The sequence below is a fragment of the Polyodon spathula genome, chromosome 8, assembly GCF_017654505.1.
Source record: "Polyodon spathula isolate WHYD16114869_AA chromosome 8, ASM1765450v1, whole genome shotgun sequence".
In the NCBI taxonomy this organism is placed as follows: Eukaryota; Metazoa; Chordata; class Actinopteri; order Acipenseriformes; family Polyodontidae; genus Polyodon; species Polyodon spathula.
Window position 1 is genome coordinate 37715768 of NC_054541.1, and position 12497 is coordinate 37728264.

General features: G+C 35.7%; 1 protein-coding gene across 1 annotated transcript in view; it reads right to left on the reverse strand.

Moving 5' to 3' along the window:
• The window catches only part of LOC121319906 (staphylococcal nuclease domain-containing protein 1-like), a 203609-nt gene that overhangs the window by 28608 nt on the left and 162504 nt on the right, over window positions 1–12497 (reverse strand). The window contains exon 18 of the mRNA XM_041257852.1: window positions 10673–10814. Within this exon, the coding sequence (XP_041113786.1) occupies window positions 10673–10814 (142 nt within the window). The remainder of the gene's footprint in view (window positions 1–10672; window positions 10815–12497) is intronic.

A 12497-nucleotide genomic window follows, 5' to 3' on the forward strand; every position in this document is an offset into this window, starting at 1 on the left:
TTTAAACATTGAAACTCAAAATCAATTATTGTAAGGTGACATTGGTTTTATGTTGGGAAATATTTAAGAAAAATAAAAAACTGAAATGCTGGGGCCATTAAAATTGGGTGTTCGTTATAGTGAAGTTAGCCTGTGTGTGTATTTTACACACATACATTTTAAATATATATATATATATTATACACACACACACACACAATATATATAAAATAGCTCAGTGACTTGCCGTTTGGATATTAGTATGGGTATTAGTATCTCTAATAAAAAGACAAAATAAAATCTGTTAAGGTTCAAACTGCAAGTGGATTTAATAATAATGTACATTAATTTAATATTAAAGAATCTTAAATATAATTTTAGTTTTGATAATTCAGGAACAGTGCTCACATTGGTGGAGGATGATTGTAACTTGACAGATTTGTTAAAAGAGCCTAAAAAGCAAGAATTGTGGATGTTGTCAAGTGATGGAAAACCTGACATTTTGTGCTTTAAAGTGATACTGGGGTTCACCAGAGTCAAATTAATGCGAGACGAATATGCCTTTTTGATGGCACTACTGTGATATTATGCCTTTTCTTTTTATTAATGTTTGTATTATTCTGCAACCTGTTGACAGTTTATTGCAGTTGTTAACTAATTCACCATATGGTGAAGTTGGTTATGTTGAGCATAGTAACTTAGTTTCAACACTTCATGTTAAATTGGAGGAAAAAAAAAACAACCCTTTAGTTTACCCTAGGGTACATATGGTAATATTTTTAAAATTTACTGTTGGGGTGGGGGGGTAGGGGGAGAGGAACAAAACCTCCTACGAGGTAGACTAGAAAATAAATCCATACATACATATCATTTTAAAGACAGTGTGGGAAAAAGGGCTTATTCTTCCAGATTGATAATCTCTCTGGGTTTGAAACTGGGGTCTGATTTGTTTACTATGTACATAAATAATTTACCAATTGCAAGAATTGAAACTTCAGGCCAGGTATATGGATGACAAAAGTAATTTACTGTTTCTGCAACAGCTTTAGTTGGAAGTTCACTAACCTTCAGGTGTCAGCAGTTACATACTAGTGAGAGAAGATAAATCTTTCAACTGTTAATGCACAAAATAGATGGGTTTTTTCTTCTTTTAAATACTATGCTTTAATCAGTCATTCAGTGCATACTGTATGTTTGGTTACTGTAGTTCTAGCTGTTTATATATTATTATTGCAAAAGTGTAATACCCAATCAAATCTTATGGGACGTAGCAAAGTTATAAGGCTTTTATATAATCATGTAGAAAATCATAATTGCTTTTTTTCATAAATATTCCCATATCTGATAACTGTAGGAGTCTCCAAAAGCCTAAGACTTGAGTGGTTTTGTACAGTGTCTTGACAAAAAAGTCCTCTCATGCATGAAATGCAGCACTCTGATGGACTCAAATTTGCTAAATGAGGAGGACATGATTTATTATTTGCATACAAATGCCTACAATATACCGCATACATGTCTATGATGTACTTGATACACTTGCTAGGTACAAATTCAGTACCAGACGTACAGAGCATAGGGGCTACCAGGTAGAGACAGATTTACAGTAGTACATGGCCCTTTAATGTTTTTAAATCTGTTCATTTTTAAACAATGTATTACTGGATACAAAGGTAAATACTATTAACCACTTACAGCCCACAGACTCAGTGCATTTGGTAGTTAGACAGTATTATACTTTGTCATTAACTGCCATTAAAGAGTACACATTACTCACTGAAAGGAGGGGTAATGTCTTTCTTACAGGCTGTTGTTTAAATTATGCAATTAAAAGTATTAACTTAGTATTAAGCTAAGATAGCTTTTCCAGCTTCCATTACCACTACTCTCAGAGTGAGCTTTTGTTTTTGTACTCCTATCGAGCATGGGATACGACGACGATGCAAGATTCTCACTAAATTACATATATAATAAAATAAGCCATTAACAAAATAGCATGACACTTGAATAGGTAGAGGGCAGCCATTAACAATATTCTGTCAACCTTTAAAACAGCAGGGAAAAGAAAGGATACAGAAAAGAATGAGTTGGGGGATACTAGAGGTTTGGAATTAATCTTGTATAAATAAGAATAAATTACTATGAAAAACCTTTGCTCTACCATACAGGTAATTAGAGTCCTGCAAAGGGACATGTTGAACTACTGTAGAGGTTAGCAGTGGTCCCTGAAAGAACATACTGTTCTTTTAAACTTGTAAGGTTAAATACACAGGAAACACGTCCAGAGGTTAAAAACAATATGGCAGTTTAAAAGGTATACCGTCAGCACTCAGATATCCGTAACCCAGACACACGTCAGTCGCGTTTTACCGCCCTTGTTTTGGTTCCTTAAAGTCATGTTGTAAGTGGAAGCATCGTAAGCTGAAGGACATTTTCTCACAGGAGCAATGTTATAAATTGTGGTTACGTTCCTGACTCTTCAGCCAGATAATATAGTTTTACAAAAATGACCCGTTATACTGTACAAATATTTATTTAACTCTTTACACTCAGCCCGGTAGTTACGCGCATATTACTGAGACACCTACCTGGTTTGTTTAAAAAGTACAGACTAGGGGCTTTCCAATGATGTATTCAGCGTGTGTATGTGGTACTCCTAGCAGGAAATACGATCGCCTGAAGATAAGCCCCTCATCATGTGACAGAGTTCACAGCTTAGGTTGTTTCGAGTCCATTGCTCTTATCAGACATTGTTAACGGCAATTTAAAAAAAAAAAAAAAAACACACAACACGCTAGACTAAGTCAGGGCGACCACGAGTGGTACTGCAGTTCGGACACCGATCGCCTGTATTTTCATTTGCAACTGTGACATTCAGGCTTTATAGAGCAATACATTCTGCAATTTTGAATACTGACTTTGGATACTATTAGTTCTAGAAACTTTTTTTTTTTTTTTTTTTTTTGTTAAATTGCATTACCTTTTACGTTATACGCAGTTCTGTGTACGGGTAACAATTTAATTTCATTTTGCTGTTGGGTTGTTCGTTAATAGGGAATTTTACATACTGCTACAGATTTAAAACTATGTACTGTATTACAGTCCACGTCATCTCTTTTGGCATGTGATATTTTCAGAATCACATAGTTTACAATACTTCTGTTAAAAATAGAGTACTGTACCGACAAAAACAATACAGTACATCTAAATGGAAACCCACTTATTTTAAAACACAGACTTTCCAGATATGTATTTTTGATATTGTATCTTTCTGTGTTCCCTGAAAAACGGAAAAGGGTTGGAACGGGCCAAAATGAAATCAGATATGCTTCACACATGCTTAAGCGCCACTGAAGTCAACATTTTACAGGGTCGGATATGTGAGTGCTGACTGTATTTCTACTGGAGATGACCGAATGTATATTGGATATTTGAAATAATCAAACAATACAGCTTGTAAAGACACTATCTCAAAGTGAAGTGTACATCATTAATATGGTCAGAGATTAAAATGTGTGGCACTGATATTGACATGTACCAACTATTAACATTGTCAAAGCATATGGCCTGTGTCATTGATATGGCAGAGGTGAAAACAATGTGGCAGTGAGGGTTACTGTGCAATAGAAAACACAGGCACTGGAAGAAAATCAAATACAGCTGTGTATCAAACATTAACTCAAAAAAACACAGTATGTGAACATCAAATATGCTCTCGTCAGAATTTCAAAATGCCACTAAAGGTTTTTACTTCCCAATAGCTTGGCACTTTAGTATTATGGGAGATGCAGACAAACAATCAAATCCCTCTGGTCCATTGAGAAATGTAAGGCAAAACAGAGTGCTTTCAACCACACAGGAACTGCACACTCTGGAGTGGCTCACTTTATTTCAAAGATGACAATTCCAGCAACTGCCGGTGACTAGCATCCATTAGGAAAACATATTTACTGGTTTCTTTTCCCAGCAGATATATAAAGGGACATGAATTGTGGAATATAAATATAAAACATTACAATATGAAATAGCCAGAATGTGCACAAGTAACAACCATGCTGTAGTTTAAATTCCAAAATGGGCATATATTTATTCTTTCCAAGGTCATTTTACAAGAATCAGGCTTTCACTTGCCACTCACCAACAATCTATCACCTTCCACTTCCAAGCACAACTTTCAGAACACTGCTTTGACAGTTAGAATGGGATGTGTTACTTTGAAGGTCCAACACTTAATCATAATTATACAAAATTCAACACATGAGACAAGTCATTCTTAATTGACATCACTCACACCCAGGTCCCCCACCCCCCACCCCACAGAAGTGACTGTAGCAAACCCACATAGTGTAATCTAAGTGGCATGTCATATGAGATCGAATGGTTTGTAAACATGAAATAAAAAAGAAATATAAACAAGACTGTATTCGTATCACAAGGTTAAAAACAATGTGGTTGTTTACTTGACACCACCTGTAATGGAACTGTATTGATAAAATCATAGAATACAACAAACTATAATGGCCCTATGTCAAAGCATATGGTCTGTATAAATGATATGGCCACATTTTAAAGCAATGCAAGTGAAAGGGTTAATTTACTAGACAGCGCTGGCCATGGAACTTAAACCTTCATGAGTGGCGATAATAGGGGTCACATAGAAGGCAGAATATGCACACCACATAAAACTACACAAATATTATACTGTATATGTAAACTCAACATGTACTAAATGAAATGATTCTATCTATGTATCCACACACAGTGCCTTGCAAAAGTGTGTGTGTGTATATATATATATATATATATATATATATATATATATATATATATATATATATATATATAGAGAGAGAGAGAGAGAGAGAGAGAGAGAGAGAGAGAGAGAGAGAGAGAGAGAGAGAGAGAGAGAGAGAGAGAGAGAGAGAGAGAGAGAGAGAGAGAGAGAGAGAGAGAGAGAGACAGAGAGAGACAGAGAGAGATACAGTGGCTTGCAAAAGTATTCAGACCCCTTAACAATTCTCTCATATTACTGAATTACAAATGGTACACTGAAATTTCGTTCTGTTCGATATTTTATTTTAAAACACTTAAACTCAAAATCAATTATTGTAAGGTGACATTGGTTTTATGTTGGGAAATATTTAAGAAAAATAAAAAAAATGAAATATCTTGCTTGCATAAGTATTCAACTCCCACACATTAATATTTGGTAGAGCCACCTTTCACTGCAATAACAGCTTTAAGACTTTTGGGGTAAGTATGTATCAGCTTTGCACATAGTGTCGGAGTGATTTTGGTCCATTCTTCTTGGCAGATTTGCTCCAGGTTGTTCAGGTTGGTTGGACGATGCTTGTGGACCGCAATTCTCAAATAGTGCCACAGATTCTCAATGGGATTGAGATCAGGACTTTGACTGGGCCACTGTAGGACATTCACCTTTTTGTTCTTGAGCCACTCCAATGTTGCTTTGGCCTTGTGCTTGGGATCATTGTCCTGCTGAAAGGTGAATTTCCTCCCAAGCTTCAGTTTTTTAGCAGACTGAAGCAGATTCTCTTGCAGTATTTTCCTGTATTTTGCTCCATCCATTCTTCCTTCAATTGTAACAAGATGCCCAGTCCCTGCTGATGAGAAGCATCCCCACAGCATGATGCTGCCACCACCATACTTCACTGTAGGGATGGTGTGTCTTGAGGCATGGGCAGTGTTAGGTTTGCACCACACATAGTGCTTTGAGTTTTGGCCAAAAAGCTCTATCTTGGTCTCATCTGACCACTAAACCTTTTCCCACATCACAGCTGGGTCACTCTCATGCTTTCTGGCAAACTCCAGACGTGCTTTCAGATGGTACTTTTTGAGTAACGGCTTCTTTCTTGCCACCCTCCCATACAGGCCAGTGTTATGCTGAGCTCTTTATATGGTTGACTAGTGCACCATAACTCATTCCCAGCCACTGAACTCTGTAGCTCCTTCAAAGTGATTGTTGGCCTCTCTGTGGCTTCTCTCACAAGTCTCCTTGTTTGAGTGCTGAGTTTTGAGGGACGGCCTTTTCTTGGCAGTGCCTGGGTGGTGTGATGCAGCTTCCACTTCCTGATTATTGATCCAACTGTGCTCACTGGGATCCTAATCTATGCATTTGTATTACTTTATCTCTAACTTCTGTAGAATGCTCTTTGGTCTTCATTTTCCTTCAGATGCAGCTGATCCAACTTCCTGATTATTGATCCAACTGTGCTCACAGGTGGAGATATCCAAACACTTGGATATTATTTTGTACCCTTTCCCTAATCTATGCATTTGTATTACTTTATCTCTAACTTCTGTAGAATGCTCTTTGGTCTTCATTTTCCTTCAGATTCACAGCCTTACCAATGACCCTTCAACAGTGGGGTTTTTATCCAGAAAATGTGACAGCAACTTTAATGGTTCACAGGTGGAGGCCAATGGTAAGGCAATTGTGTCCTCGTTAGGGCAATGTCTTTCATCGGTGCAAACTGGGCGCTTCCACAGTACAGGGGTTGAATACTTATGCAAGCAAGATATTTCAGTTTTTTATTTTTCTTAAATATTTCCCAACATAAAACCAATGTCATCTTACAATAATTGATTCTGAGTTTCAGTGTTTAAAAATAAAATATCAAACAGAACGAAATTTCAATGTACCATTTGTAATTCGGTAATATGACAGAATTGGTCTGAAGAATTAATGACTGAAGAATTAAACCCCTTTGGGTCAGAAGGCAAGGGTAACAAACCTTACAATGGTTCATCCTTTTTTAATGGCATCTCAATCATTCGAAGAGTGTGTGTTATTTATTTTTACATAATGAGGCAACAATCAATCAGAGTGAAAATAAAACAAATGCAACTTGATTACTGATATTCTTCTATCAGCATTTAAAAGGAAACTTGTCTGAGAAATGAAAATGTTATAATGAAAAGCTAGTAATTCCCCTCCAGATTACGCCAAGGTTTCACTTTCTTTTGCCAGCAGGTCATCACACAGCCTTATTTCTCTGATGGGATCTGATGGTTAGCCACTTCAGCCTCATTAAAAAGACCAATTTTTCATATATGACATTGATATAACCATTACATGACCATTTCAAATTGTATGATAATGTATTCATTGGAGGATGGCTACATCCCAGCTTTAGTTACAGTAACTTAAACGTTACTCTTAAATGGGTCTAAACCCTTGTATAAATTGCACCTTTTGAGACTATCAATGTTGAATCCAAATCCAAACTATTTACTTGTATTTGTATTCATTGTTAATTGGACCAATCTGTTTAGTTTATATTCAAGCACATATACATACACATACCACAAGTAGTAACGTTTAGATTTTCACACTGAGCAGAGACTGGACTGGCATAAAGGAACATACTGCAGGTGTAAGCACCTGATGCCAGTGCCACAAGGATATAATTGAAGGACAATGCAGTATAGAAGACAAGCTGTGATTGACTAATTTACTAGGCGTAGTACAATGTTAAAAGGGTAAATCGCATCTTCTACTGTTAGTTTTTATGCATACCCACAGTGAATTTCAATTCAAGTGGATTTTGTTCTACTTGATACTCTCTCTCTCATATATATATATATATATATATATATATATATATATATATATATATACACACACACACACACACACACACACACACACACACACACACACACATATATATATATATATATATATATATATATATATATATATATATATATATTATATATATATATATATATATATGTATATTGTAGAGGTTTCTTTGTTTTTTGGCTGCCACGACCACGTGACAGCAAGGTTTCTTTGTTTTTTGGCTGCCAGGACCACGGACAGCTCAGTGGAAACTTCTAGACTGCAGCAGAACAGCCACACCTGTCTCCAGTTGTAATCAGAGCCAAACTGCAGACAGGTGATACTAATCAGTTGCTCTATTTAACGGCACCCTGGATTTCTTTCTTTGTCTTTTTTTGACCCTGGCAGGTGAAGGAGTAGGTGGTGTTTAGAGAGAGAATGTGTACTGTGGAGAAGGAGGTTTTACAGAGATAATTACAACAAGGATTGAACACTCAACGACAAACTAGGACTGGAGGAGAACTCGAACGGCACTTGGACCCACCTTCTGTATGAAAACGACCCTCGGTAACAAACCTCGGCTTGAAAAGACAACGCTTGAAGGACCACCTTTGGTTGTTTTGATTTTTATTTATCAAGAACGCTGTCAAAGCCTGAAAATAATAAACAGGTTTTTAAACCTTTACTTGGACTTGTGTTGTGTGGCTTTATATGTAAACCCCGCTTTACAAAGAACCCGCCCCAGAAACCACTACAATATATATATATATATAAAAAAATCCACATTTCCACAGCTCTACCATCTGTACTTAAGTGTTGTTATATATGTCTCAAATGTTCAGTTTTGTTAAACACGTATTAATTTAAAAAATGTTTTACTTGGTATTGTTAGCTTATATAAAATGTAAAGGTAATTGTGTGCAAATTAAACTAATAAGAAATCTGATCCTAAGGTAGCACACCACATAGGGAATTCAAGCGCATAGGAGGTAGTGTGGTCCAGTGGTTATAACCAGAAAGTCATCAGTTCAAATCCCACCTGTACCACTGACTCACTGTGTGACCCTGAGCAAGTCACTTAACTCCATCCTGCGGATGAGATGTTAAATCTGTTATATTTTAAGTGACTCTGCATATAATGCACAGTTCACAGCCTACCTCTGTAAAGCTCTTTGTGATGGTGGTCCACTATAAAGGCACTACATAAAAATAAAGATATTACCTCATTCATGAAAAGAGGCTCTGCTACATTAGTCTTTAAAAAAGAAGCTATCAAAGTGCAGTCATGGACAATGGAAGTGAACAAAACAAGAACTACATCTCAGTAATACAGATCCAGCTGGTGAAGATCTGATCAAGACCAACTGCTTTCAAAAAGACAAAGAAATTTAAAAAGTAGTCAGATAACTGATTTCTTCCTGAGCAACAAAGGCCCATTTTATAATTGGGTTATTTAAGATTCTTCTACAGTTATTTAAACATGCTCAACATCGAACATTATAGACAATGCCCCATACAGAAATGCCCCAAAATCAACTTCACAGAGTGTATATTTTAAGTAGCTGAGCTTCTGTACAATACACTTTTAAGGCTAGTATTATGCTCTATTACAAAAAGGATGGTTTCATGATATCCCTGACACTAAGAGCACTTCAGAGCTCAGGTGCTTTTGGGTAAAGTACCTCATTACACGTTATTGAACCATCCACTTTAAACAGAAAAAAAATTAAATACTTCTGCCAATTTTCAGTCTATCCACACTTACAGACTGTCAAGTATGGCAACACTGAAATTAAAGAATATTATGAGCTTTGCAGGTTTAGGTTTGACAAAGAAACTCATTAGATATGCATTTATAAATTGATTTATTCATTTAATAAAAAAAAATCACTATTAACTATTTTTAAAGCTATATTCTTTGGATGGAATTGAAATACTTTTACTGTGGAGCTACAGTGGCTTTAAACTTTACAGGTGCTTCAGAATTATGGTTTCCACAGCGTTTTACTAACTGATTTAAATCAGTGTGTTAAATTACGTTAGTGTTTTAAAAGAAGTGATAAAGAACAGGATAGTAACATCTCCTTTTCAGTACAGTTTGACAATGATGTGACAAAAAGTAATCAGTGGCTAGACTGAACCAGTATAAACAATCCAATTCAAATTTCCATACTTGTGTATTATTTATTTTACACTATCACAACAAAATTACTTTAGATATTGGATTCTAATCAACATAGGCAGAGCGCTAAGCGTATCTGTATGAAACGATTTTTATAAATGGTTTTAAATACCACAATAACTGAAATAGCAAAATCCTTTTTTACTAGTATTATTATTATTATTATTATTATTATTATTATTATTATTATTATTATTATTATTATTATTATTAATAATAATAATAATAATAATAAAAAATAGACATCCTGCAGCATTTTTCCCTCATAGATCACACTAGGTAGTCAATGCAGTTTTGCTGCATATGTTCTGATCTCCAAAGAGAAATCAAGGGAGCAATGTGAAGGGTTTTCCCGAGTCACTCATTTAGGAAACAAAAAGGTCACAAACTGAGAAATTGAACAGTCTGAGGAAATGGGAATCCTTACACAATTTGGCTCTATAGGCTGTAATCTCAGCCTTAAACTGTAAACAAAGCTTTCATTTGATTGGCCTCCAATGCCAAAATAGGAAGATAATATAAAAAAAAAAAAAAAAAAAATCCTTTAAAACAAAAACCACCCAAAAATATATTGCTTATTCTGGTTCAAGCAGAATTTCTGTTTAACAAATATTCTTTATCTTGTTCTATTTTTAAATTCCCTTCTAATCACAGGGGTTTTCAGTATCAAGCTTGTATCCCTTATTTTGATGAAAATGGAAACATAAAAACATCTTTTGATAACTAAAATACTGTACTATGCTATGTGGGGTATCAAAGCGTGGATGAAATCGTGGGGGATCAAATGCAGTGGATGTCTTCAGATTGCTCTATACTACAGCACCACTTTCCTGTGAATTACAGGAAGTCTACTTGTCAGGTGTAGTTTGTAACAGGGTAAAGGACTCCCGTCTGTTTGAATTTCCAATCCACAAAAAATTGGAACTTACCAGTCTCAACATCCTGCACGTAGAAGTGGAGTTCATCTGTAATTTCTGTCACAAACACAGGCTTGTAGCTGGCAATTCGCTCCTTCTCCTCCGTCACCTGGACTACCTCCTCAGTGGGCTGTTCCTCATAAATGGACCAGATCTGTCATGTAATTATACAACAAATAAAACAACAATTCAAGTTCCTTTTGGTCAGGTGGTGGGTGTTAACTAAGCTTGTCCAACTACCAAGTTAACCCAGGTAAACCAAAACACAGTTTAACAACAATTAAGAATTGTGTACAACATTGTACATATTTATGTTCAGGCCATTTAGAGTGTCATTTTGAATGACCTATTTTGAATAAAGACTTGAACATGATAATAATGGCTGTGTAGTCAATGCAGACTTCTAATAAAAACACAATGTGTTGTCTTGCTAGAATACGCTCCTGCTAGGAGTACTGTACATGTAATTCCTTTAAATACTTGTTTTAGAATTTATGTTGTGTGTTAAGTCTGATGTGATTAATTTCCGGACATTACCCAAGACAAACCTGCCATGATGTTGCCTAAAAACAAAATTAATTCTATACATCAAACATTCCATTAATTAAGCCATTCCAACGCTTTCCTCTGCAAATTATTTGTCAAGCCGTGAAACATTGCATTTTTAATTTGAGGCAAATTACTGGCTTAATTGTTTTTACAATCATGTTTTTAAAATTAATAAAATAGATTTGTTTTGAAGAAAACAAATGAGCAGGAGTTAAAAAATTAAAATTAATCCTTTTGAAGCAAAATGACGAGAGTGCGACCACGAATGTCTCTACGGAATCTCTTTTAGTAAGCCATCTAAACAAAGTTTGGCTGAAAGAACTGTGAACTTTTGCATTGCCGTAGAGACTCTACCTACATATAATTACCTTATACTGGTCAGCACCTCATCAATATCAAGCACTGCAGTGCACAAATGACATTACATACATACACACACACACACACACACACACACACACACATATATATATATATATATATATATATATATATATATATATATATATATATATATATATATATATATATATACACATATACATACACACACATATACACACACACACACTTTCATTTGGTTTTTTTAACAGATTGATTTTGTTTGATGGACAGACCCCATCTGTTATAGCAGTGAAATGGTCAAAATAGAAAATTATTCTGCAACTGTGCCACTCAGATCAGAGCACCTAAACACTGTGGTTCAGTGTGCTTCTTAAGAAGTTAATATCTGGCAGTTAGTGGTTCAGCGTCTGACGGGCTCCAAAAACTGCATTAATTACAAAACGCACACAAACCACATGTCTGATACACATACAAAAAACAGCCCAGGATCAATTGCAAATAATATGGCAGCTGGTGGTTCACTACTGTTCATTTAAAATGAGCATTTCATATACTGCACAAAATGTAGGTCCATTAGGGGCCAATATACAGTAGAGAGAGAGAGCAGTACAATTACGTACACAAAGTGTGACACTAAAACTTAGATCAGGCAAACGTAATACACAAATATTCTGTCATCCAATTTTATGTACAATCAGCTTGTGTAATTTTGAAAGTTAGAGGACGTTATATTCAAGTCCTGACCTTCACTTGAAAGACTGCTGCTGCGGCTGAACTACAGTTAGAAATCTCCAGAGCTACATCGTCACCAACACACAATGCCCCTGCGCAAAATATGTCAGACACACTCCTAAACATTGATTAAACGTGACAGCGTGTCAATTCCAATACAAACCCCAGGAAGCTTAACAAGCAGAGACCGCTGTCGGCACCCAGAACACAA